The following is a 27251-nucleotide window of genomic DNA, read 5'->3' as shown; positions in this document are numbered from 1 at the left end:
TTCTACATTTTTTTATGAATTCGAAACAACCCTTGTTTTGATTGATTCTGGTCGTCTTCTCAAGTGAATTCGCTAGAATTAATGGTGGTTCTCTTTTTGGTTGAATTTTCGTTTCGATTGCGTTGGGTTGCTGCATAGTTGCACGATGGTTGCATGATAGTTACCTAGGAAGCATGGATCCTGGGTTAAAAGTGTGTAAGTGGTATTTGTGTAATTTTTTTTATTTGGGTTGTATATTTGTTTATTTGGCCAACTGGAAGTATTTTTGTAATACTTTTTTTGGTTAAAACTGAAAAAAAAAAACTCTTATTTTTATAGGTATATTATTTAAAAAATATGAGAATAAAAAAAATGAAAAAAACTAATAGAAATTAAAAAAAAAAATCCTAAAAAGAAAATTAAAATATTATCAAAGGTTTATTTGCAAATAAATTGACAGAAATGCCCCAGTGGAGAAAATCCGTTGGAGGAAGGGGGGGACATATAAAACACAATAAACATTCGAATCTGAGTCTGTGTCAGGACAGGAGAGTTGAGTTGAGCTGAGTAAGTCCAAGTCCAACTCAACCTCCATTGCCAGCCTCAGCCTCTTCTTCTTTAGGCTTTTACTTATTCTCAAGCCTTTTCTATACACCTTCATTTTTTGACTCAATAAATTCATCTTCCTCCATTTTTTCTTTTCTAACAATTATTAATTTCAATTAAAAAAACTTACAAAATAATTCATGGTGTATAGGCTCCATTGACCTAGCTCCATCTCCTTCGACGCCGTGCTCGTCACGTTTTTATTTTTTTATTTTTTTTATTTCTCTCTCTCTTTGGATTCGACGCGGTAATGCTTGTGAATTGGTCCTTATGGCCATGAACGATTCTCGGAGTATTTCTTCTTCTTCTTCTGCCGATTCCGCTTCTGTTGCTGCACCCGATCAGGTAAAAAAGAATTCACCTTTGACTCTGATGAGGATCCAGTTTGAATTTATTTGATTGATATTTTGTTGGGCTTTCTTCTTCTTCCTTTTCACCTAATTGATTTGAAATTTATATATACATAGAATGTGGGGCGGAGTCGGACGAGTGGTGACGGCGGTCAAACGCTGGGCTCTGGACCAGCGAGTCGGCGCTGGCGTGATGTTTTTTGGTTGGGGATTTTTGTCATACACCTGGTGGGATTGGGGTTCCTCCTTTCAATTCTCGGGATCAATAGGTTTAAGAAGACAGATAGGTTAAATATAGATAGGTATATGGAACGAGTGTTACAGAATCGAAAGGAATTGACTGAAACTTATTGGCCCTTTTATGCTCTTGCTGGTGGAGTTGGGACTGTTCTTGGGTGGATTTGGCTGTTGTTGTTGGGTTCTCAAGCCAATTACATGATGAAGATATCCGTCCACATTTTGACTACTTATCTTGCTGTGATTAGCGTTTTGTGTTTCTGGGGTGATCAGCTTTTCTGGGGTGTCGCGTTTGCGATTGGTGCCGTATTGCAGTTCCTCTATGTGGTATCAGTTATAGATAGGTAGGTACAAGCTTAAAGCTATCTGCCAAGAATTGAAGTCATGGGCAAATTGTTTGTTTTGGATTTTTTGGCATCACAATCTGTCATGTTGTCTATGGTTTTTATTTGTGTTGTTTGATAATAGACTTCCATTTACGATGCTGGTGCTGCAAAAAGCTGTGAAGATGGTATGGAGCCTCCCTGAAGTTATTAGAGTAGCATACGCCTTCATGTTTGTTATGCTTTTATGGATGGGGTTATGGTCTTTCGGAGCAGCTGGTGTTGTAGCTTCAAGCATGGATAATGATGGACGCTGGTGGCTTCTTGTGGTGAGCTGGCAAGTTTTGCTCTTTTTTCCATCAGTTGATATTGGATAAGAATTGTTGCAATGAAGGTTCATGTCTCAGATCATAGTATTTATAACAATGCTATCATGCTTGAACGCAGGTTCTCTCTGTAAGCTTATTTTGGACAGGTGCAGTTCTATGTAACACTGTACATGTTATAGTGTCTGGTATGGTGTTCCTTGTTCTTATAAATGATGGTCAAGAAGTGTCACCGATGCCTCCTCCGAATTCGTTGGTAAAGTCTCTGCGGTATGCTGTGACAACTTCTTTTGGCAGCATCTGCTATGGATCACTCTTTACCGCTGCTATTCGGACGCTGAGATGGGAGGTACCAGATCTTCATTTCATTTTTCTTTTCCCGTATCCTAGATTTCATTTTCTAATATTCTGAAATATATTCCAGATCAGGGGAATCCGTTCAAAGATTGGAAACAATGAATGTCTGCTTTGCTGTGTTGATTTCCTTTTTCATCTTGTAGAGACTCTAGTTCGTTTTTTCAACAAGTATGCTTATGTACAGGTAGTTTAGTACTTTTCTGCTGAGTAATCTGTCATTTATTTCTTTATTTAAGTGAACACATTTTATCTATTTTTATGAGTTTAATTGACATACAACTAATAACAGGATGATATATACAGATTTTCATTGTGAATGATGAATTATTTGGACAATTGGTTTGCATTGCTTGTAACTTATCATTAATATGATTTAGTGCTCTAAATAAATTGTTAAATTGTACTCGGTAGACAAATGGTTTGCTTCCACTGTTCCACAAGCTCTGGTTCGATTCCCTCCTGAATACCTACACAGTAATTGTTATATTTTCTTGAATCCCAAATGGTTTGTATTGGGGTTATTATTTGATACATGATGATCTTATGAAAACAACTTTAATTTAAGTTTAATGATAGATCAAATTTGCTTTTGCTAGAGTATTGACAAGCAAACAACAATGATCAGCATTTTGATTTATGCAATTCAGGGAGGCAACTTACTGACTTGGTGAAACAGTATGAAACACAATTAAATGATTATCATGTTTACACTACATGAGAATAAACAACATGAAAATGTTCATTAGTTTACTTAGTATGGGCATGTTGGAGTAGCTAGGACAAGAATAAAAAAATCTGTGAAACTTGAGACTTGACAGACATATAATCATATTATCTGGACTAATAATATTGTTGCAGATGATAACTCTGCTTTGTGGAAAAATGGAAATATTATTGGTTCTGAACCAATCTGGCTAATTCTACCAAGAGTTTCTCATGTATTCTTCATAATTTGTTTCCTATACAAATTGAGGTGCTCCAGAGTAATAGCTATCTCTTAATTTTAAATTATTTTTTGGTAACCTTGTATTTCAGATAGCTGTTTATGGCAAGAGCTTTAATCATTCAGCTAGGGATGCCTGGGAATTGTTCCAGTCAACTGGTGTGGAAGCACTTATTGCGTATGATTGTTCCGGTGCTGTTCTACTGATGGGAACATTGTTGGGTGGACTCATCACCGGAACTTGTGCAGGAGCCTGGACATGGACAAAATGGAGTGACAGAGTGGTTATGGTCGGATTAACTGCTATGTTGATGGGAATGGTCTTGGTAATTATTCTTTCTTACAACTTTTTTCTTTTCTTTCTGTTGTTAACTTCTATTTTATTCTCATCTGGATCTGAATAACAATAAATCCTGGTCGTTTCTTTCGTTTTTGTGAATTTCTTCTTTCACGCTCCAACTAATATATAAATATCATATTATATATCTTGGGGCTAAATCCAAAATTTATACCCACTATTTTTGAAAATAAATAAATAAATAAAAAAGGTACCCCAACCAAAATTGTTATTTTTAAAATGAACCCAAGAGTAAATAACATTCTGATGCATAAATTATCGTCAAAAAAAGAAAAAAAAAACCTTTGGCTTATTCATATCTTCTTAAACTATTTTCATATCTCTTCAATTATAATTTTAAAACTGGAACTTTCATAATATTATAAAGATTTTTTTTTTTTAATAAAATCACACTAAATATGACATTTATCTAATTACTAAAACTCTATTATAGGGTTAAGTGTAATATAAACACTACTCACACACATATGAAGAATGTGGGACAAATATACACAAACAAACAAATGAGAGCTTAATTTACAAATTAATGAAAGCATCTTAAGGTGTCATGTAAGGTGCTTTATAGCAACGCATAAATGTGCTTGAAAAAACTACACATAAAAATTTCACCTTATAGTGTTGGACACCTTAAGCTTATTTCCAATTCAAAATCTTCATATAATCCTTCACCATGGGAATCCACAACATCTCAACACCACCATTTTATAGAACTGATCAAAGAGCCAAAGACTAGAAAAATAAAAGAAATATCTTTTATTTCTTTGAATATCTTTAAATATATCAACAAAAGAGCATATCAAGAAGGAAATAAATCTAGAAGGATCATAAAATGAAGGAAAATGAGGCTAAAGAAACCCTCAGGTAGGGTGGCAACAGTGGAATAAGGTGGTGGTGAGAGTGCAATTTCTATTTGGGTGTTGATTACATGTTGGTTTATGATAAATTATTATAATTATTTTATAGTCTCCAGTCTATTTTCATTACCTTTTAGTATATATCAGAGAAGAGTGTTTTGTGTATCATAATAATATAAAATACTAAAATAGAAAAGTTTGGGCAAGGATAGATATCTTGGTTTGTTTGTTTGTTTGTTTGTAGGGCGTATATCCTCGATTTTATGGCATTAGAGGGTATAACGTGTTATTTAGTCTATACGATTTTTTCGTTGTAATTTAAGTTACAGTGCTAGTTTCAATAGGGATTTCTAAGTAGAGTTCCGTAAAAATACAAAAAAAAAAAAAAAAAAAAAAAAAAAAAAAAAAAAAAAACTGTTTTGAAGTGTAAAAATGAAAACACCCTTTTATTTTATTAAAGCATGGTATGCCCAATTAAGAGTTTACTGATATGGCATGGAGAACGGGATTGAAGTTGAAGGTGTAATTTTCAGGTTGGACTGGCAATGGTGGTTGTGGAAAGTGCGGTTACATCTATATACATATGCTATGCGGAGGATCCCTTGTTAATCCATCGGTGGGATGCCGAATTTTTCAACCAGATGTCGGAGACACTCCACCAGCGTCTTCAGTATAGGAGTGCGCGAGCGAGGGAAGTTCTAACTCACAGTCGCTTTGATGCCCAAATTCAAGAAACACTCCCTGTTTGAACCCTTTTTTTTAATATGTTTTTGTAATGTCAAGTGTACAATGTAATCCATTGTCTCCTTAATTTATTCATCAATATCTCAGAAGAAGAATTTTGTACTTATGATGTCTGTTTTCCCTCTTTTTCCTTTTTTGTAGGTATTTTACTCAAAGTGGTATGGGTTGAATTTGGAATCTCATATGGATTAACTCCTTAGTGTACATATAAGACTGGAAACGAATATAATCTAGTAATATTGTGGGAGCAGCTGTCTAAGTTTGAACAACAAATAAAAATAATGAAGAAGACAATGCTTTGGGACATTGTTTTTCCAATATTAACATTTATTTATTTAAGCTGTGCCTTGAAAGTTGAACCATCAATTTTCATCTAAACAAAATTGTGTTGATTGAGTTTGTGATGCAGTAAAGGTAATGACAAAGAAAAAGATTATAAAAAAGAGAAAACTCTATCCACGTACGAATATATGTATTTCAAATCAATGCAGTGTGTCACGGGCCGCCTATTTGGGCACCCCAAGTAGGTGGAACGTGCGGCACTTGCTGGCACACCGAGCTAGCAAGTCAGCCTAAACGCGCCTGCAGGCAAACAAGTTCAAAAGTTAGGCACGATACATGTCTCGCACATGTTGAGTGCAAACAAGAAGCATGAGCAAACAAACACAACGCGTCCCCCAAGGACCAATCTCACACAACCCACAAGCAAACATATAGACAAATGGCACGCAATGGCCCAACAAAGGCAACAAACAGGCATCACAAAGACCATATAGAAGCATACACAAGAAGCATGGATAAACATCGTTTTATTAATATATGGCCTTGATAGGGCAAGGGAGTACACAGCTGGGCCCCTATCATGCTGGTGACAAGGTGCTTCATAAGTCACCTGGTCACCCCCCCCTAAAGAGCTTAATGGGGTTTTAAGGGATTTCCAGGAACATAGATGATTTTAGCTCTGTAGACATATGTGAAGGAAATACAAATAAAGAAAGCTAAACAACAAAAGGTTCCCAACCCCCATGAGGTGCTTGGTGCAAGACTTGACTAATGATCAAGCACCAAGGCATGCTCATGTTACAAAATACCCCAATGAGGTGCTTGGTGCGAGACTTGACTAATGATCAAGCACCAAGGCATGCTCATGTTACAAAATGGCCCTAGTGTGGGTGTGCCATGGGGCAGCACGCCACATTCTCCCCCACTTAATTGTTCGGCGTCCTCGACGAACCCTGCCGCATGATCTTCAATCTTCGTATAAACCGCCGCATGTCCTCCGTTTTTTCCCGGTCGATCTCGTCATCGGCAAGGCCTTTCCATTTGACCAGTACTCTTTTCTCTTCTTTTTCTTCACACGAAGCAGTTCTTTCGGCAAGGATTTCTTCTCTGCTTCCGTCGCCGCGTCGTTGAATGCCGATGTCGGCCCCGGTAGGCGGTTGCGCGCCGGATCTTCCGGATCTTCATGATACGGCTTGAGGTTGTCGACGTGCAGACCGGGTGTATCTTCATCCACGAAGGTAGTTCGACTTTGTAGGATGCTAGGCCAATTTTGGAGATGATCGGAACAGGCCCTCGTATTTGCGTACGAGTCCGATGTCCTTGTCCCCTCGGAATCTCAATTGTTACGGCGCAGCTTTGATCAACACTAAGTCACTGTCTTGAACTCCAGCGGTCGGCGTTTCTGATCTGCCCACTTCTTCATTCTTCGTGAAGCTTTCTCTAAATATGCTTGGGCAATCTCTCGTGTTCTTCTTCCGGTCTTTTGTAAAATTAAAGGCCCCGCGGATTCCGTCCGTGGTATTCATCCACCGTGTGGGGTAACGAGTGGTTGGTCCGTTCACAACTTCAAAAGGGCTCTTGTTTGATGAAGAACTCTTCGAGAGTTGAAACAAAATTGAGCTACGTCCCGTAGTTGCGGCCAATTCTTGGTTGGCATTGACAAAGTGTGCCGCAAATACTCCTCCAACATCCCATTGAATCTTCTCGTCCGCCCATCCGTCCGTGGATGGTAGCTCGAGGAGATGTTCATACGCTGACCCAAGAAGCTTGAATAGTTCGGACCGGAAGGTCCCCTGTGAATCTTCGATCTCGGTCACTTACTATATTCCGGGGTACTCCCCATTTTACAATATGCTTGAAGAAAAGTTGAGTCGTCTCTTCTGGGACACCTTCGACACGGGATGAAGGTTGCATACTTTGAAAATCTATCCACAATCACCAAGATTGCATTCAAGTCCCCAGTCTTCGGCAAACCTGAGATGAAATCAAGCGAGACACTCTCCCATGGTCTGTTTGGGACCGATAGAGGTTCTAACAACCCTGGCGTCTTGTGCCTCTCCACTTTGTCTTGTTGGCAGACGAGACAGGTCCTTGTGTAGTCCACCACATCTTCCCACATCTGCGGCCAATAGTACCCATGCTTCAAAAGGGCATGTGTCCTATGCCACCCTTGATGACCCGCCCACAACGTGTCATGACACTCACTCAGCAGCGTCCTCCTTAGATCGCCTGCCTTTGGAACGAACAACCGCCCACCTTTGGCCCACAAGAGGTCATCCTCTACCCAAAACTGAGTTGTCTTTCCCTTTCTTGCGAGAGTCATGATGTTCTTTGCAGAATCGGGTCCTTCTCCAAGTTCTCCTTGATGCGCTCTTTGATTGGTGTACCCACTTGGCTAGCTGACATGCCCGCTAACACCTTTAGTGCCGCCAACTCTGCTTTACGACTAAGGGCATCAGCTGCCTGATTAAGACGTCCAGTCTTGTGCTCGAAGTAGAAGTCGGGTGATTCCCCGCAAGAATTCCTGCCATCTGGCCTGCTTGGGAGTCAGTTTTGGCTGTGTGAGGAAATGACTAACAGCAGTATTGTCCGTCTTCACCACAAACTTTGACCCCAGCAAATAATGCCTCCACGTCCGTAAACAATGAATAACTGCCAAGAGCTCTTTCTCTTGCGCAGTGTACCGCCTCTCTGCTTTGGAAAGTTTGCGGCTCTCAAATGCCACGGGGTGGCCCTCCTGCACGAGTACCCCTCCTAAAGCATAATCTGACACATCAGTCTGTACTTCAAAAGGCTTGCATACATCGGGCAGGGCTAATACAGGATCTTCGATCATGGCTTCTTTCAGACTTCGAAAAGCTTCTTCGCACTTCTCCGACCACGTCCATGTAACACCCTTCTTCAATAACTCTGTTAAGGGTGTCGCTCTTCTCGAATAGCCCTCCACAAATCTTCTATAGTAATTGGCTAGACCGAGAAACGAGCGAAGTTGTTTCACGTTGGTTGGGGTCGTCCACTCTTGGATCGCCCGCACCTTTTCCATGTCCATACGGATTTTCCCGCGTTCCACAATATGACCAAGGAACTTGATACTTTTCTGAGCAAAAGAACACTTCTCGCGCTTTACATATAACTGTTCCTTCCTCAACTTCTGAAACACCGTTGTCAAGTGTTCCTGATGCTCTTCTAAAGTGGCGCTGTAGACCACGATATCATCCAAGTACACCACCACGAACTTGTCTAAGACGTCATGGAAGACTTCATTCATCAGTGTACAGAATGTGGCTGGCGCATTTGTCAACCCAAACGGCATGACGCGAAACTCAAACGCCCCATACCGAGTAACACAAGTCGTCTTAGGTTCATCCCCTTCTGCGATACGAACTTGATAGTATCCTGATCTCAAGTCCAACTTCGTGAAGTATTTTGCCCCACTCAGCTGGTCAAACAGATCCGCGATCAAGGGAATGGGGTATCGGTTGCGCACAGTCACCTTATTGAGGGCGCGGTAGTCTATGCACAGTCTCAAGGTCCCGTCCTTCTTCTTTTGGAACAACACGGGGGCACCAAAAGGTGCCTTTGAGGGTTTGATGAATTCTGCCTCCAGCATCTCCGTTAGCTGACTCTTCAACTCTTTAAGTTCGGAGGAGACATTCGATATCTTTGCTTTAGGCGGGGCCTTTGCACCCGGCACCACTCAATTTGGTGATCAACTCCTCCCGGGAGGTCTTTGGAAGCTCGTCTGGCATCACATCCTTGAATTCATCTAACACCTTCTTGATTACAGGTGGAGTGGACTCTTCCACTTTTTCGTCGTACACGGTGGGAGCGATGACAAATGTTGGCCTCTTCTTCTTCAGGCCCTTTTCAGTTGTAGGGGCCGATAAGTAGCTTGACTTCTCGGGGGCGTCTCACTTTGGCGGGTACCATTGAAGGATTCTCACCCATAATCAGGAGATTCCCTGTTGCTGGAATTGGAATGGCCCCCTTCTCTGCTAGAAACTCCATTCCCAACACCACATCGAAGTCATCCATGCGAACCGCTACGAGGTCAAGTTGTCCCTCCCATCCGTCAATCTTAACATTCACCTTTCTGGCCACTCCAGTTGTGGCCATGGCCTTGGAATTGACTGCCTTCATGCGACCCGCATCTTTCTCCAGTTTTAGGCCCACTCTCTTAGCTTCAATTTCGAGATGAAGTTGTGTGTTGCGCGGTGTCAATCGATACACTCTTGCTTTGCTTACGCGTTTAAAGTGGCCTCCACAAACATCAACCCCTTCCCAAGGGCTTTCTTCCCTCCGACGCCATGTTTCTTAAGAGCAGCCATTAATCGAACAGGCGCTCATGTGCGCGCGATCTTCATCCTCATCCTTCTTCCCCGCATCCTTGCTCCTCTTGAGCAATGGATGCCTTTATGGCACTCGGCTTGGGACGGGGGCAAGCAGCCGCCTATGTGGGCCTTGGCAAAGCCAACACTTAAGGGGCTTCTTCCGTTGCGACATCACTTTTGGAGGAGGAACTAGATTCGGGAGTCCTCTTGTCTCCTCCCCCACTTTTACTCGGCCATCGCTTTCCCGACTTCGTCATGCGGCATTGTTGGCGCTGGTCCGAGATTCGTCTTCTTTGGCCGAATTCTCGAGGTGTCGATCGATCGTTCGAGTGCGGCTTGAGTGATGGCGAGATGCGCCACACGCTGCCTTTGCGGCCCTTGTTTAGCCCATGGCTTGAGTCCTTCAAGGAAGTAGAAAAGTCCGTCGACTTCATTCATATCTTTCGATGTCGAGCATCAATCCGTAGAACTTCTTCACATAGTCTCGGATACGTCCCGACTTGCTTTAGCTCTCTAAGCCGACGTCGAGCAAGGTAGGCGACATTCTGCGAAATGGGCGTTCAATTCCTTCTTCGAGATCTTCCCAAGTGTCGATGGTGCATTTACCATTACGAATATCTTCATATTTCGTCCTCCACCACAACTTGGCGTCCCCGTGACAAATACATGGTAGGTTGCTACCTTGGCTTCTTCGAGTCGGTCCGCACGACCCTAGCAGTCGCTCCATGTCAAACAGAAAGTTTTGGAGCTCCTTGGCATCCTCGCCCCTCCATAGCATTTGGGCTCGGGTGCTCTCAGGCCATACTCCATACCTCCGTGCCCCCCGGTATTTGCACGCTCCGTCGCTATCATGGTAAGATTTAGCTTGGTTGACATCCCCGCCAATTCTTCCCGATGGCGTGACGGACACATTACAATCCTCGATCGTATCATTGAGGGAGTCTTATAATGCCGCCCGTCCATTTTGTGAGTACAGCTGATGCAGCTCGCATGCCCGCCGTTGCTTGTTCTAATGCCTTGATGCGATCCTCCATCCGAGTGTGCACTGATGTTCCGTGCGCATCTCTTCTCTCGATCGCAGCTACCCCGGCCAACAAGTTAGCATAGTCTTCGAGCCAACGAGGCAACTTGTCGTCGTGTCACCGTTGGCCCCGAGTTCGATTGTTAGGGGCCAGATCCCCGACCCTCTCGTCCGGGCCATCTAATTCCCCCATGCGCCTCTCGAAGCTCTTGAATCCTTTGGGTGTTGCTCACCATTATGTCGTGTTACCAAGCTTCCCTTTTCAACTTGGCTCGATACCAACCGCGTCACGGGCCGCACTATTCGGCACCCCGTAGGTGGAACGTGCGGCACTCAGCCGGCACACCGAGCTAGCAAGTCGACTAAACGCGCCCGCAGTAAACAAGTTCAAAAGTTAGGCACGATACATGTCTCGCACATGTTGAGTGCAAACAAGAAGCATGAGCAAACAAACACAACGCGTCCCCCAAGGACCAATCTCACACAACCCACAAGCAAACATATAGACAAATGGCACGCAATGGCCCAACAAAGGCAACAAACAGGCATCACAAAGACCATATAGAAGCATACACAAGAAGCATGGATAAACATCGTTTTATTAATATATGGCCTTGATAGGGCAAGGGAGTACACAAATGCTCCTATCATCTTTGGTGACAAGTGCTTCATAAGTCACCAGTCACCCCCCTAAAGAGCTTAATGGGGTTTTAAGGGATTTCCAGGAACATAGATGATTTTAGCTCTGTAGACATATGTGAAGGAAATACAAATAAAGAAAGCTAAACAACAAAAGGTTCCCAACCCCTACGAGGTGCTTCGGTGCAAGACTTGACTAATGATCAAGCACCAAGGCATGCTCATGTTACAAAATACCCCAATGAGGTGCTTGGTGCGAGACTTGACTAATGATCAAGCACCAAGGCATGCTCATGTTACAAAATGGCCCTAGTGTGGGTGTGCCATGGGGCAGCACGCCACACAGTGTAGTGTAGGCTGGTATTACTATTTTGTCTTGTGTAAGTAAATGCTAAGAAAGGCAAACCAAGTTAACCACCGTGTCTTCTTTTTACCCTTTTCTCACCATTACTTTACTTGTGTGCTTTTTTATTATTGTTATTATTATTATTATCAAAATATGTTATTAATCTTTTAATACATATTCCTCAATATATTCAAAATCAATTTTCTCTCATTTAAGAAAAGAATCCCTACATCCTCACATTAACACTCTTGTAAATAAATCTTCGGTTATCTATTACAAACTATAGAGTTTATTATAAAAGACTATTGTAAACTTTAAATAATGTTTTTTTTTTTGTTATTTTATTAAACCATGTGGTTGCTCATAGTCTTATTATTTTTATTTTTTTAAATTGAGTGTTCAATTGAAGTGATATTCTTATTGAGATACAACTGATTTGATAAATTAATAAAAATTTTATATATTTTTTTTAAAAAAAATTATAGAGTATTTATGAAAAGGCTAATTAGGATTTTTACCCCTGAACTTTGACATGTACCAAATTATGCTTCATGAACTTTTAAGGTAGTTAAAAATGCCCCTGAACTATTAAGATTGTTGGATTTAAGGACTTTTGTCCAATTTTAGTAAAAAAATCTAACATGGATGAAAGTTCAGGGGGCATGATTTAGTACATGTCAAAGTTCGAGGGGTATGATTTAGTAGATATTAAAGTCTGGGGAGCATGATTTAGTATATAAACAATCACTGAAATAGTAAAATTGAATGAAATTAGACAAAAGTCCTTAATTCAACAATCTCAATAGTTCAGGGGGCATTTTTAATGACTTTAAAAGTTCAGGAGATATGATTTAGTACACGTCAAACTTCAGGGGGCAAAAATCCTAATTAGCCATATCGAATCTCACTTGTTTCACTTTAATAAAATATTATAAAAATCACTAACTAAATTATAAAGCAACACTTTATTGTGGTGCTAGGAGCAGGGCCGACCCAAGTATTGGGCAGCTTGGGCCATTGCACAAGGCCCCCATTTTTCTAAGGCCCAATTTTTTATTTTTTTTTTTAAAAAAGAAAGCCTATTTTTTTTTTCATTTTTTTCCTATTATTTATACATAAATAAAAAAAAATAATTAAAAATTTATTAAAAAATTTAAAAAAAAAAAAAAGCTATTGTAATTTTAATATATATGGTTTTTCTTTTTAAAAAGGACTCAATTTTAAAATTTTGCACTGGCTAGGAGCATGGTGTCTCATAGCAATAGCAAATAGCAATGTTCTTTATTTATTTATCCAAATAGGCCTTTCTACAATAAATAAAGTATATAGCATTTAGGGTTCTATTCCATCAAGTGCATAAATCAACTTGGGTCCAAAATTTCTCTCTTTCATTTCAAGATCCTACAGAATATCCTTTCCTTTTCCTTGTCTTGATTTTTATTTTCTTCAGTAAACTGTGGGCTTCAACCAAGAAAGAAAGAGAAGCATGTAAACGAATTAGGAAGGACAGCTTAGACTACTACTACTAGTCTATATATCATATCTTTAGACTCAACTGAGGCCTGAAAAAAAAGCATATTCTTCCCAAGCCTTCTGGGTCTTTTACTGCATTATTATATAAAAGGCCAAATTATATCCAATTTTATTTTTTCCATTTGTAGGAATTTAATTATTTTAGTCATTATTAACAAAGATGCTTAAATCAGCAAAAACAAATACAAATTGGCTCTAAATTGAACCGCGTGCATGAAATGATAGATGAAAACTGAGCTGATAAATAATAATCAAAAGGACATAAAGAGAATCTCCTAAATCGTTTATCCCTATTTTGGGTTGGGCCTGAAAAGTTGAAAAGCCCAATTCCCTTTCAATCACTTTTCCTTTTCTTTCTTGATAATCATTTCTTCGTTTAACGTTAAGCTTTAAACAACTTATTTCATTCCAAATTACATATGGAGACTTGATCACAGTTGTAGAAACTTACAGAAAATCAGTAATAAAGCTGGTGAAGGGAAAGTAAGAAAAAAAAAAGGGTTATGTCACGTGCCTCACACAAACCATTACATTACATGTCACGTGACTGAAAACATCCTCAAAACGGCAGCGCATCAAAAACAAATGCATGCTGTAAAAGAGTACAAAATGATTAAATAAAAAAGAAAGACCAGCCAAATAGAAGAAGAAGAAGAAACAGAAAGTAGAAGTTGATAAGTGGTACTTGAGAAAAAGGTGGGTAGCCCAAAAGTGAAAAAAGAAAAAAAAAAAAGAAAGAGACAAAACCCAAAACAAAAACTAAGAGGGTCTCAGGAAATTGTACGATTGCCGTATGAAATGCGTCATATTCTCTTGGCTTTTGGCATTTAACTCGAATGATATTTTTAATATATAAGAAAATGATTACAATTCTTTAATTATTTTTAATAATTAATTGTGTTGTGTGTAGTATAGCTAGTTACATATGTGTCTGTTTTTTCTGGCTCTGGCGCTAGGTCTGGCAATGGGACAGAGCCTGGGGCTGGCTGAGGCTAGAAAACTCGTCGTGGACAATTTACCCAAGAGGTTTCTTTCAAGCAAAGCCTTGTTTTTAAAGCCCTCTCATAAATGAAATGATAAAACACATTATTTATACTCTCTTATTTCACTTTTACCTATAAAAAACTCTCTCTGTCTCTCTCTCTCTATATATATATCTCTCTCGTCAGATTGTGTATTTTTCCAGTTCATTTTTTTTTTTTGAAAAGGGTTATAGAGATAGAAGGTGAAAAAAGCATCTAATTCTCTATGCCCTAATAAACCTAAGCTCAAGTTACCTATAGTAGGAAGAGAGGCCTAGAGAGAGGACAAACCAGGGATAGAGGAGGGTGTCTTTGCTTTGGTCTTGGGGAGTGGGACAGGGGACTTGTTAGTAGATACTCACTCTCTTCATCAAATGCGTGTGAGTGAGAGTTTCCCAATTATTCTTTTATTTATTATAAAAAATTACCACTACTAAAAAAAAAATAGTCAAATATATATTTAATGCAACTAGAATATATATAATGTTTAACTCTTCAGTCCCTTTCTTCTTGTTCTTTCTTCATAATGCCTAAAATGTGAAAACATTAAATTTAATTCTTAGTATGTTAATTGCTTGCACTAAAGAAGACCCTAGTAACAAGTTATGCTTTTCCTTTTGTGTATGTTTCTCTTATTTTGTAGTTATTTGCTTTGTGGTTGTGGAAATTAACAAGTTGATAAGTGGGAACTATGTATGTATTCCATTAATTGAATGTCAATCTATTCCATTTCTATTTTCAAATAATTTTTTTATATGATTAAAATGAAAAAGCTTCTAGCTTTTTTTATTAATACAAACAAAGATTTCCCATATTCAATCTTTTATTTTTCTTTTAAAGATCACATTATTAAATATAATAACATAAGTACGGATACACGACAATAGTAGCTATCATGTTTGGTTCATAATTATAACATAATCATATTCTTTCATTGATATGCTCTAACATAAAATTAGGTGGACACAGGTCACAAAACAGTGTTATTAGCTATTAATTTAAAAATTAAAAGATTTGCCACTTGAAAAATGGACCCAAAATATATTTCATTGTTGTTAACCCTATCCTCTTCTTCATCTACAGCCAACCCAAGTCTCATTAGCTTATCATTTGCCTTATTATTAATGTTATATTATATAATGTAACTTTTCAATTCACACTACTATATAATAATATTTAAAGTTTATAAAACGGAAATGTATATATAGTTATCTTTTTGACAGGACAAAATGAAATATATTGAATATACATGAAAACATAATTTCATACTTTATCATAAAGTTTTTAAAAGATGAGTGCTTTGTTTGTTTTATAAACCCTACTCATTCTCAACTCTACACTAATATGTTTGGTTTGGGTTGATTTGGTTTGCATAGGGAGGAAAATGATCAAAGGGTTCACTAGAGCAAATATTATCCAATTGGTGGTGATAGTAATATACCAATATATATGTATACATATAGTATTGGGAATATCGGTAAAATCCTTATATTTTTCGTTTTCAAATAATTATAATTGTAATTTTTCTAAGATTAAACATTTTGCTATATGTTTGTTTGTCTTTTTTATTTATTTATTTTTTTTGAAAAATTTACGAGCACCTCAGTTAAATTAGTTATGTAAGAAGTGTATTTTTCTTTTTTTATGAGAAGAAAAAGAGGAGGGCTTAACAGGTGTGACTTTTTTTTTTTTTTGGTATAATTACGAGAGTTTCAACCATGCTTATGTATGTTCATTTATTAAGACTCTCTAAGGTGGGTTGGCCCCATTTTCGATAGGGTGCGTTACACTTACACGAGCCCCATTCATTGTCCTAAAATAATGACAAAAGGCTAAAAAAATCATTATGGAGTATTTTTTTCTTTAATATATAAGCATTTTTACATACACCTAATACTTCTATGGTGGTGAGTTGAGCAAGCCTGAAGGTGTTAACTAAGAAGTAATTACTCTGCCACTAAACTTGTCGCCCTCACTGGGCGTATTGGTACAAAAGAAGGCCTTGTAATATTAAAGAGTGATCGAGTGAAAGGAACGCAGGAGGGTGAGAGAGTGGTGAAAATGAGAAAGAAGTAGTATGTATGTGCCTATGTGGGGGTATTGGGAAACTAAAATCCCAAGTCAGAAAGCAATAATAAAAAGCCTGTTCTTTTCCTTAAATTATTTTAATATATACTAAAGGAGCCGTACTGATACGCTATCCTGTTCTTAAAGATACATCAAGATTTTCTTCACTTCAATGCTCTTGCTCTTTCCATCTATCTCTCTACTCTTCCTTCCTTCTCCAAAGAGCTTGCTGTATTATTATTGTTTGTTACTTCATTTTTCCTTTTGACATGTAATCCAAACTCATCTCAACTTCTCTATAAAAGTTCCAGAGAGGAGAGTCAAACCACTACTAAATTTTGTAGTTATAATAATAATAATAATAATAATAGTAAAAGAAAAATGCAAAGCTTTCGAGCAGCTCCATCAAACCCTGAATTGTACACTCACTCTTCCTTCTATTACAGGTCTTGTGTGTCTATCTTTTTTATCACTCCATTTTTTTTTTCTATTTATTTTAATGCCTGGTTGGTACTGTTTTCTATGGTTGGTTTTACCAGAATGTCAACTTGCTAAGAACTTTCATTAATATATATTAAAGCTTGTTTCTCTGTTTGGTGATATGGAAAAATAAAAAACAGGGGAGATGAGTGTAGCCGAAACCAAACACGGTTCTCGGATCTTGTGGAGCTTGAACACTCCGCAGCCGCTTTTCCACACGATGATGCTGTTGATTTAAGCCCAAGTATCCCCTTTTTACTTATTTATCTCTCTTTTCCATAAATATATACATAAAATGGACATTATCGTTTGCAAGTAAGTAACACATAAACATCTCTAACTACTCCTTTTTATGTGTGTGGATATTTTTTGGTTTGTTGTAGGCTCCATCTTCAGTTTAAAATCAAACAACATCGCTGTTTTACCTAATAACTTGCACCCCCACGAGACTTTCAACCCGGTAAGCCATCTCTTCTCTACTCTATCTACCCACTTTTTTCTTTGTTGTGACAAACGACGTCGTTTTTGTAGGGTGCAGTGTGTTTGGACATAGCTCCAACGACTACAGGGACGAGCTGCGTGGACACAGGGCAGGGTCAAGTCCAAGGGCAAGGACAAGGGAAAGGGCAAGGGCTGCAGCAGCATCAACAGGTGGTGTACCAACATCATCAGCAGCAGCAGAAGCGGACGAACGTCGTCGTTTCGCCTTTGGGAAGCGGACACTTTGAGAATTGGGGTGATTCAGCCATGGCAGACAATAGCCAGCAGACTGACACTTCTACAGATGTTGACACTGATGAAAGAAACCATGTTAGCTATTACCCTCTTCTCTCCTTCCCCTGTTCTTCAAATCTTTTATTACTAAAGTGGGAATCTTTAGATTATTTTGTTTTTGTTTAATGGAGGGGTCAACTTGGAATTATCAAAATATTTGTTTTATTTTGGGGTGCAAAATCTCTTGGATTTGTTTTTTACTTGATCGATGCAGGGAGAGGGTCATATGATGGGACCCAATTTTGCAAAGAGTTAGTACTATACTACTATAGTACTACTTACTACTGTGTCATGGGCCATGGCTTTCACAGAATCTCTTATGGGAATCGTATCTTAATTATGTATATAAATTCATCAGAAGTTTTTATCACAAGACTAATTTTTCTTTTTGGTCTTTTAACCACCGAGTAATTAATTTATTCACTTTGTTTAAACATTATTTTTGTTAAAAGAAAAGAAAAATATGCCCTGTATATATTTTGTAGTAGAGAGTTCAGAAATGGCAGAAGTATCTGATTGCAGCTTTTTGGATTTGTCCTTAGTTTCAAGGAATGCAGCATGGATCACTTGTAGTTGTGGATTCCATGGACGACCAGTCTGCCAAGGTCAAAACTGGTGACCAAAAGGTCTTTCAATCACACTTTTTTCAGTCTCTTGTTGTTGTTGGTGTTATTAGAATTTTTTTTCTTTTTTCTTTTTTTTTTTTTTGGTATAAGAAATATTTAATATTTAGTATTTCTAATTGTTCATCAAATTTTCAGACACTACGTAGGCTGGCTCAGAATCGAGAGGCAGCAAGAAAGAGTCGATTAAGGAAGAAAGTAAGTATGTTAATTTAAATGTACTCTGTGGCTTGGATTGAAGATAATTAGAGCAATGTAGATGAAAAGAAATGCACACTAAAAGAAAAAAATTTATTTTAAGCTGGTTTGGTGTCCTTGAATGGAAATTTTGAAGCTCCTTAACTTTTAAAACATGGAAAAATAAAAGAATGTCAATGTCAAAGTCTTAAGTTAATGAATGGAATATATTTGGATGATTTATAGGTTTTGGTTTTGGATAGGCATATGTCCAGCAATTGGAGAGTAGCCGACTTAGGCTTTCGCAACTAGAACAAGAACTTCAACGAGCACGTCAACAGGTACATTGTGAAAATTTCCTGGCTATAATAATTTTCCGGGGAAGTGGGATGTTTGCTTTGTCATGTTTGAAGCTGGTTTAATCCCAGCTTTGTTAATGTCTTAATGCAGGGTATGTTTATTGCTTCTGGATTTTCAAGTGATCATAATCAGTTGATGGCAGGAAATGGTACGTGTTATTAATTAGCAATCTTTACTGTGTTCCAGCTGGGGTTCAATATTAACAGTAAAATAAAACCTTGGAAATATTTTGGTTGGATAAGGGTATGAAAGTAGTTTGCAATTGTGTAAACTTCATCTAATAGTTTCTGTAGGAGGGAAAAGAGTTTGGTAGAGTGTTTAAGGCTTTTGCTTTCTATTTATTGTTGCAATTAATGATATGAAATCCATGGAAAGTTGAACCATTGACTACTGTACAAAGAACTGTAGCAATATACCTACAGAAGAAAATATGTTTTGAAAAGATGTTTGAGTGTCAGTAGACATGAAAGAAAAATTAACAGAGAGGTACCTGAAATTAAAAAGTAGCAAAAACTAAATAAATAATAAGCTCAAATTTGGGAAAACAAATATACATTAATGATGCCATGATGGGGAACTTTATGTACATTTTATAGACCCTGTTAAATGCTTAGATGTCTTTGATTAACTCTGTGCTCTGTGCTGAACTTTAAGTGAACAATCATCAAGTTTATTAATTTTTTTTTCCAATTTCTAGGGGCCCTTGCATTTGACTTGGATTATGCACGCTGGCTTGATGAGCAACAACGGCTTACAAATGATCTAAGATCGGCTGTAAATTCCCACATGGGCGACAATGAGTTACGTGTTCTTGTCGATGGAGTGATGGCACACTACGATGAAATATTCAGGTTGAAGAGTATTGGTGCCAAGGCTGATGTCTTTCACATGCTCTCCGGCATGTGGAAGACGCCTGCAGAAAGGTGTTTTATGTGGTTAGGCGGGTTTAGATCATCAGAAGTTCTCAAGGTGGTCACCTATAGTTTCAGTTTTTTTTTTTCCTTCTCTTTTATATTTGCATTTTTACTAAATTATAGATTGAAAGAAAGAAAATTAAGCTCTTGGGCTTTTGTTTTCTCTCATTGATTGTTTCCTTGCGATGGAGATTCAGATACTAGGGAGCCACCTTGAACCTTTGACAGATCAACAGTTGTTGGGCATATGTAACCTACAGCAATCTTCTCAACAGGCTGAGGATGCCTTGTCACAAGGCATGGAAGCTCTGCAGCAATCTCTTGTGGAGACGCTTTCCTCGGCCACTCTAGGGCCTGCTGGATCGGGCAATGTTGCCGATTACATGGGCCAAATGGCGATCGCAATGGGCAAGCTGGCTACTCTAGAGAATTTCCTTTACCAAGTAATAATTCATTCTTAACTTTGATCATCAACAACATTGAAAAGACAATAAAAATTTATCCAACTTAATTGTTTTCCACATCATTTTTTCTTGTTAGGCTGATCTTTTGAGGCAGCAAACACTGCAACAAATGCATCGAATTCTGACTACTCGCCAAGCTGCTCGTGCTCTTCTCGTTATAAATGATTACTTCTCTCGCCTCAGAGCACTCAGTTCACTATGGTTGGCGCGCCCCAGGGAGTGATTTACCTCAATCTCAATTTAACTGTCACGTAACTAAACATTTTAATTAATTAAGCAGTTATATTCCCATTTGTTAGGAAGAAGAATTTAATAGTTCTGGGAAGAAAGACAAAGATAGTAAGCCCCGTTAGATTGGCATAGTGAATATGATCACATGTATATGGCTTCCTAAAATTAGTAGGGATGGTTCTTTCCTTTCCTAGCTCTTGGGGCAAGGACCAATTCATGTATAAACCATTTTCCCCTTGTGGAGTTAGCCTATACTAACTTTTATTTTTATAAAGAATGTGTTAAAAAAAGGATTTGTAATTGTTTTAATAGGCACTAAAAAGTTAAAATATGCCATTTCTTTCCCTTGCCAAGTTGGAAAATATGTTTCTGCCTTGATCACACAGCAAACTTTTATACTTTGGCAAATGACAGAATGCTGCAATGGTGAATTTTCCAGCACTTACTATTGTTAATAATGTTATTGTTGGAACTTTTGTGAATTTTACAAAGAAAAGGGAAAAAAAATGTTAGAAGTGAAGTGTGTGGTATTGCAAAGAGTCCTACACGAGATAGAAAAATTTATTTAAGAGTGTATATAAGATGCAACAATGAGATTTAAATTTAGGCCCTTAATGTCACCCGAACCACCACATGCACACGCTGTCGTTTACTGGAAAATTATTTAATAAAATATTTAGTTAATTAATTAATTATTTTTAACAATCATAAGTAGCAAACGTGATTCTTAACTGCGTATGACCCATGATCATATTAGTGTTTCTTCTAACTGTGTTTTTATTGACTTAACCTCTATATAAGTTGCATCCTACTAGCGATAGAATATATTTCTCTTTTAAAAAAAAAACTTGTTTTACTTAAAAAATTTACGATTTTTCTTAGAGCAATTATTTAGGAGTGTAATTGAGTGGTTCATTTGGTGCATAATGAAATCGTTTGCAGAAGTTGTTTTATCCTAGGAACCAGGGCCGGTCCTAACTTTTAGTGAGTCATAGAAAAAAAAAATTATTTTGGGTCCTTATTTAGAAAAAAAATATGGTATTTTTCAAAATCAGTAAAATAAATGGTATAATTTTAAAAGGTAAATATTTTTTTTTGGGTCCCTGGAATAGGTGGGCCCTAGGCACAGGCCTAGCCCGCCTATGCCCAGGGTCGGGCCTGCTAGGAACATTGTGGTTGATAGATTGTCATACACTCTTCAGACAGAGTTGCGAAACGTCTTAAAGAAAACAACATAGTACGCAACTCAGCTAGAATTATCAATGGGTAAACTCGTTCCAAATTATTTTTTTGGTTTAATAGTTTTAAGACGTTTTGTTCTACTAGGACTGCTATCGATTATTTCTATGGTTTTGCTTCTAACGATATTAACAAGCCTTTTTATTTTGAGGAATTACATTTTAGGTATTGGAAACAAAAGATATTGTTCTATCTGACCAAGAAGAAGGTCACATTTATTCTCACTATTGTAAACCGGTTGTCCCTAAACCTTCAACCGAGAAGGAATTTTCCTTAGAGAGTTTAATCACGCATCTTTGTATTGAGGAAGAAGCAAGGAAACAAGACCACTAAGAGGAAGTGTTTGTTTTTTCAAATGGCAACACTAAGCCTAATGGCAAAAATTTCAAAAATTGAAACCGCAACTCGAATTCCAATTCTAACCGCAACAACACTCCTCGAAACAATAATAAGAGTTAGAACCATAATAGGAAGTAACAATGAAGGTAACCACCTCCACCTAAACGCAATGACCCTGCACAATTTCTGTGTTACAACTATAGCAAGCCGAGTCATATGACATGAAAGTGTAGGAACAAGTCTAGCATTGCTTCTCATGCTAACTTGACTGAAGAAGTTTTTGTTGGATTTTGTACCCTAAATAAAAATCTATTTCAATGTAATCTTGAATAATTTTTTTTAGAAGTCCTTTTAGATGAAGTTAGAATTTGTAACTTCTTCTACAAAGACTTTTGAGAAACTATTTTTAAAATTAAAATAATTCATATGATTTCTAATTTACTCACATTTTTTTAATAATATCTAAATATTTTGAAAAGTATTTTTCATTTTTTTTATATAATAATTATTAAAACGGTAAAAATAAATCAAAACTTATAATTATGTTACATTTTTATTAAAAGTAAAACCTTAACTAAATGGGAAAAAAATAAATAAAACAATAATATAATTCGGAATAAATATCCTATATTTATTTTTCCCATCTCCAACAGCAGTAATTTTCTTAAACAGGAAATTTTAGATTAATTTTGAGAACGGTTTTGTTATTTATTTTGTGCATTATATGAAGTATAAACCCTAGTCCAATTTCCTTCAAACCCAAACCCTCTCGTAGCTTTGATGACCCTGAGACGGAAAATGGAGGAAAGAGAAGTAAGAAAAGACTCCAAATTATGTGAAGAGTGCAAATTGAATGATTCAAAATACAAATGCCCAGGTTGTTCTATTCGCTCCTGTAGTCTTCCCTGCGTCAAAGCTCACAAGCAACGCACTGGTTGTACGGGCAAGAGGGACCGGACTCAGTTCGTTCCTATTTCTCAATTCGACGATAATCAGCTCATCTCTGGTATTTTATTTTTTATTTTATAAATTACACTTTCGGTTTTTTTTTTTTTTTTAATTTTTTTAATGATGTTTATTGTTCTGCTGTATATTTTCTTGGTTTAGATTATAATTTGCTTGAGGAAGTGAAAAGGGCTTCTGATTCTGCTCAAAGAATGAGAAAAAAGCTATGCAAATACAATAACTATAGGCTACCGTTCTTCCTCAGGAGTGTTAGAAGTGCAGCTGCAAGTAGGAGAACAAAGATTTTGTTTCTTCCAGGTGGCATGGTGAAAAGGGAGAAGAATCAAACTACTTATGATAAAAGGTTAATAATGGCTAAACAGAAAAGATCATAACTTTTGAATATGCACGAATTAATATGATATTTTACCTGTTTAGCATTCTTTGGTTTAATTTCTTGCCTAGATAGATGAATGGGTTACTGGTGATCTTTTTTTTTTTTTTTTTTTTTTCCTTTATTGATTTTTAAAGTTTTTTCTGTCTGAATGCCGTAGGAAGAAATGCATATACTGGACGATCGAGTGGCAATTTCATTCAACGGATGTTGTGTTACTTGATCATGGGTGAGCTGGTTGACTTCAAGCATTAGAGCAATTTGTTAAGTATTTTTTTCTTTCTTTTTTTAAAAAATGCTTTCTTAATGGTTAATGAATTTCATGCTGATACAGTATTGATGAAAACATGAATATTTCCTCCATTATTGGGAACCATTTAAAGCCTGGTCCTTGGAATCATCAACTGAAGCAATTTTGCCACGAAGACCCCAAAAATCTCAAGTTCTTTATCCGGAAATATCAAAAGGTATGCTATTGCGTTTCTTAGGACAGATTACGATGAGAAGAACTTTTATACTATAAACTAGAGTTGAAAATTATTTATTTACCAGCTAGGTGTTTCAGCTAAGTGTTCCATGTTTTATTCAAATGAATATAATAATATTGTTGTGTCTTGTGTTTTGTATTGGTCATTTTGTTTGGATTATAAGTGTGTTCCATTGACACAATCTTTCACTTGTGGTATTTCAGGGCCCAATTTCACCATTCTATGAGTTAGATTTTAAGGTTCCACTAAGGCAGCAATTAACAAACAAGGTGATTTTGGAGTACCCTGTCATATATGTTTTCCTTCCTTCACACAATATTGATTTTGAAGTCGTTAAAGATCATTATCCCCCTTTACACAAACCAGACCTTAAAACTTATGATGGCGATAATCATTTAAAGATGGGAGGTGTTCCTTTTAAAGAGGAAGAAATAGTGGAGATTGACAAGTTGGCACCTAAAGTCTTTGATTTTATGAAAAATGAGAGGTCAATGAACTTGGCTTCCCCACATCAATTCACCAACCGAAGTATGTCTCAGAAAGTATCAGTTAACTCATCAGAGCGAGCTATGTCTGCAAGAGTTGCAGCAGAAGATGGCTTACAGTCACCTGTATCAAACACCAATAAAGGAGCACAAATTGGTGATATGGAATTTGATTTTGATCAAGGGTTAATAGATGAATATTCGGATTTAATTGCAGAAATTAATCCGGATGATTTTCTTGATTTGGAAGGTTTGATTGACAAGGAAGAAGAAGAAGAACAGGAAGATGGCAGAAAAAGCTTAGAAAAAGATGACAGAAATGACTATAGTGGCGTTTTTTATGATTTTGAAAGTATATTTGATGAGGATGATGACAGAAAAAACTCAAACGCAGAGGATGACTTAGAAGAGGGAGAGATTGCAGAATGATTAGTCCAATGATGTACTTGTGACATTTCTCAAATGGAAGGATTTCGAAGTGGATCATTGAGCTCTGGTCATCCTTTTCGACGATTCTCGCCATGTTTGGTTTGGCAAGCATTGTACCGTTCAATAGGCTTAATGCTACATACCAGAATCTGTAATTGGGTGCGTCATAGGAAGTGGTTTAAACAATGAGATCTCTTTGATTGCCTTCTCTTGTAATCTGCTATTTGTCTGTATAAAGTTATAACTCACACCCTTTTGAAGGTTCAACAATTTTGTCCCAAAAGAAATGAACGACTTGTGCTTAATATTGTCAATGATCAGTGGATGTTCAGCTGTTTTGGTTTGTAAGATAGTCTTGACCAAATGACCAATTTTTTGCAAGTAAAAAGTGATGCCATTATATTGAATAGTACATACAATGGAGCTACACGAGCCATGCGTGATGACATTTTTACCCTCCTATTAATGCCAAACCATACAGCCAAACAATTGCTAAGGAAAATCTTTAGAAAGACAAACATGAATAATGATTACACAACAAACACATGAAACCACAAATTTCACACAAATATACACAATAGAGATTATTAGAGACATCATTATTAACGATCCATGCCTTGATCAGAAAATGGTGGCTTCAGCCCTTCCCGCTTACACTTCTCAACGTTTGCTTGCCACCCTTGGTTGAAAAAAAAAACATAAGTTAATATTTCAAATTCTTATTATTTGGAGCAGGTGATGCATTTTAGGAAGAAATAATGGAGTAAGTATGTTTGTATCACCTATTGCGGGATCAATCCCGCGATTTTGGAGCTCTCTGTACTCTTGAGTCATGGCGCAAAGACAGCAACAAGAATGAGCAAAGCAATCTGAGTAAGGCTGTTCTGGTAGTGAAAACAATGCTCTCAATTTGGTTCGGTATGTGGCTCCATATAGGCAGTGAGCAAACCCCATCGCATAGTACAGTATGCAAGCCGTTGTACTCGCTGCAACCATTTCCAAATCATTTTCATTATTAGTTTTTTACTTAAAAATATACTATTATGGAATAAAAATGTTGAACTGAGTTTTTCGGTGAATTATACATATTGTTCCTTTGTCTGTAATTTCTGCAATTAGTCCAAAAGTGGCGCATGGACAGAGGCATGTGTAGCAACCTATCATGACAATAAATCATAAGATGAGTAAATTTATATGTCACAAGTTATATCCATAATCATTACCAAAATAAAATAAATAGAGAAATAACATAATAACAATATTTTGCTAATTACAATTAGATTGATCCTCAAAACAATCATAAAAGCCAGTTGTCCATTGCCCAGGAGCAGGAAGCTGCTCTGTACTCTTTGGATCCATTTTTTTTTCTTGACTTCTATTGTATTGTATATGGTTTAAGCTGATCTAGAAATGTCATTTTTATATAAGCATTAAAAAGTCAAAATTCCTTTAGGAAATGGTATGATTCAACAGAGGTGAGGTAGTACTTATCTAGAAAATTATATATATTTTTTTATTGTTTTAAATATAATAACAATGAAAGAAATACCTGGCAATGTATCAGAAAATCCGATGAAAGTTCGGAATATATATTATATCAAATTATGACTTGAACATGATCAAAGGTTCAGTGATATACGTAATTTGGGAAATTAGTTAATTAATGCAACACCCTAACACTCACGAACACCACATATGTAGTTTTACAATTAAGGGTAAATAAACCGTGATTAAATTCAAACAAATTAAACCATACATCTTTACATTAAAACTTTAATTACATAACTTAATATTAGGATGTACACATCATTTTGTTAATATTCTGTTAATGTTAGTTAGGATTACTGTTATAGTTAGAACTAACTAATTATCTGCTTGTATCAGTCCTCTATAAATACTTTGTTCCCATTATTATTCAACATAATAAAGATTTGATTACACTAATACGGTATCAGATGAATTCAACACTCTGATCCTCTCTATGTAATTTCTTCTTTCACCATCTTCAATGGCGAGAACTCGAGTTACTGGTTCACGAAGCTCCGGCCAAACTCCATTGCCGAACAACTCTTCCAACATTCCAGATGCTCCACCCAATCCTCCGATCATTCCTCTGGTTTCAAATGTTACTGGAGACAATACCACACGACAACTCGTTGCACAACCTCGACCTGTACACGAAGACAGTTCAAGCCCTTAATTTTTCGGGGATCCTCTTTAAAATTCTAGACATCTTAGTTACAAAAGTAGGGTTTAATACAAAAATTGTTTTGATGATTTTCAAAAGTAGGGTTTAGTTACATAACTTGATTTTCTGTCACTTGGAAATGGTTTATTATGGTGATTATAGGTGTTCTAGAGCTTGTAGTGAGATTTAGAGTTGTTTTAGATCGAATTGGAAAGATATTGTTTTTCTGTAGTGAAAAATGGTAGTCTGTTTCTGAAGAAACCTACCTTTTTTACTGGTACAGAACCCTGAAAAAAGGCGTGCCATTTTTTAGAAAATGGCCTATCATTTTTTGAGTGGTTTCTCTGTTTCATGGTTTTTCTCGTGTTTCCTCGATATTTAGGGTTTTGCCATGCTATTTATC

At 37.2% G+C, this 27251-nt stretch overlaps 4 protein-coding genes across 6 annotated transcripts; 3 read left to right on the top strand and 1 right to left on the bottom strand.

Moving 5' to 3' along the window:
- The first annotated feature begins 504 nt into the window (after positions 1-504).
- On the top strand, positions 505-5395 carry LOC115699706 (uncharacterized). Of its 2 annotated transcripts, XM_030627235.2 has the most exons (8): positions 505-930; positions 1053-1516; positions 1641-1824; positions 1943-2170; positions 2246-2362; positions 3214-3447; positions 4867-5124; positions 5219-5395. In XM_030627235.2, exons 1-7 carry the CDS (start codon positions 856-858, stop codon positions 5080-5082), a joined length of 1518 nt encoding a protein of 505 aa, XP_030483095.2. In that variant the 5' UTR covers positions 505-855; the 3' UTR covers positions 5083-5124; positions 5219-5395. The 2 variants fall into 2 exon arrangements, with proteins under 2 accessions (XP_030483095.2, XP_030483093.2); XM_030627233.2 differs by having other exon boundaries at positions 4867-5395.
- A 10079-nt stretch (positions 5396-15474) lies between these two features.
- Positions 15475-20686, top strand: LOC115698784 (transcription factor TGA2.2). 2 transcript variants are annotated; one of them, XM_030625958.2, is made up of 11 exons: positions 15475-16764; positions 16939-17042; positions 17182-17258; positions 17330-17608; positions 18115-18198; positions 18334-18393; positions 18636-18713; positions 18823-18880; positions 19430-19704; positions 19844-20089; positions 20187-20686. In XM_030625958.2, exons 1-11 carry the CDS (start codon positions 16700-16702, stop codon positions 20331-20333), a joined length of 1473 nt encoding a protein of 490 aa, XP_030481818.2. In that variant the 5' UTR covers positions 15475-16699; the 3' UTR covers positions 20334-20686. The 2 variants fall into 2 exon arrangements, with proteins under 2 accessions (XP_030481818.2, XP_030481819.2); XM_030625959.2 differs by having other exon boundaries at positions 15484-16764; positions 19430-19701.
- A 1886-nt stretch (positions 20687-22572) lies between these two features.
- LOC115700905 (uncharacterized) lies at positions 22573-25072 on the top strand. Its single transcript, XM_030628573.2, has 5 exons — positions 22573-22925; positions 23027-23228; positions 23419-23487; positions 23593-23725; positions 23950-25072. The coding sequence occupies exons 1-5, from the start codon at positions 22700-22702 to the stop codon at positions 24658-24660; spliced, it is 1341 nt and encodes a 446-aa protein (XP_030484433.2). The 5' UTR covers positions 22573-22699; the 3' UTR covers positions 24661-25072.
- Positions 24934-26214, bottom strand: LOC115700906 (protein PLANT CADMIUM RESISTANCE 7). The gene is made up of 4 exons (XM_030628574.2): positions 25935-26214; positions 25746-25817; positions 25443-25646; positions 24934-25339 (listed from the first exon to the last, which is right to left on the bottom strand). Exons 1-4 carry the CDS (start codon positions 26017-26019, stop codon positions 25263-25265), a joined length of 438 nt encoding a protein of 145 aa, XP_030484434.2. The 5' UTR covers positions 26020-26214; the 3' UTR covers positions 24934-25262.
- Positions 26215-27251: the final 1037 nt, after the last annotated feature.

This window comes from Cannabis sativa, chromosome 8, assembly GCF_029168945.1.
Source record: "Cannabis sativa cultivar Pink pepper isolate KNU-18-1 chromosome 8, ASM2916894v1, whole genome shotgun sequence".
NCBI classification, from domain to species: Eukaryota; Viridiplantae; Streptophyta; class Magnoliopsida; order Rosales; family Cannabaceae; genus Cannabis; species Cannabis sativa.
Note: the sequence above shows the minus strand (reverse complement) of the source record. Positions and strands in the feature narration are given on the sequence as shown.

Bases quoted from the DNA above. Each gene is read 5' to 3' on its own strand.
- LOC115700906 (XM_030628574.2), bottom strand. From the start codon at position 26,019: ATGGATCCAAAGAGTACAGAGCAGCTTCCTGCTCCTGGGCAATGGACA. The intron at 25,647-25,745 runs GTATAATTCACC...AAATGGTTGCAG, and splicing joins TACAGACAAAGGAACAATAT to CGAGTACAACGGCTTGCATA. The intron at 25,340-25,442 runs GTGATACAAACA...TTTTCAACCAAG, and splicing joins CGGGATTGATCCCGCAATAG to GGTGGCAAGCAAACGTTGAG.
- LOC115700905 (XM_030628573.2), top strand. From the start codon at position 22,700: ATGACCCTGAGACGGAAAATGGAGGAAAGAGAAGTAAGAAAAGACTCC. The intron at 22,926-23,026 runs GTATTTTATTTT...TTCTTGGTTTAG, and splicing joins CGATAATCAGCTCATCTCTG to ATTATAATTTGCTTGAGGAA. The intron at 23,229-23,418 runs GTTAATAATGGC...TGAATGCCGTAG, and splicing joins CAAACTACTTATGATAAAAG to GAAGAAATGCATATACTGGA.
- LOC115699706 (XM_030627235.2), top strand. From the start codon at position 856: ATGGCCATGAACGATTCTCGGAGTATTTCTTCTTCTTCTTCTGCCGAT. The intron at 2,171-2,245 runs GTACCAGATCTT...AATATATTCCAG, and splicing joins TTCGGACGCTGAGATGGGAG to ATCAGGGGAATCCGTTCAAA. The intron at 2,363-3,213 runs GTAGTTTAGTAC...CTTGTATTTCAG, and splicing joins ACAAGTATGCTTATGTACAG to ATAGCTGTTTATGGCAAGAG.
- LOC115698784 (XM_030625958.2), top strand. From the start codon at position 16,700: ATGCAAAGCTTTCGAGCAGCTCCATCAAACCCTGAATTGTACACTCAC. The intron at 17,609-18,114 runs GTTAGCTATTAC...ATTTGTCCTTAG, and splicing joins ACACTGATGAAAGAAACCAT to TTTCAAGGAATGCAGCATGG. The intron at 18,199-18,333 runs GTCTTTCAATCA...TCAAATTTTCAG, and splicing joins TCAAAACTGGTGACCAAAAG to ACACTACGTAGGCTGGCTCA.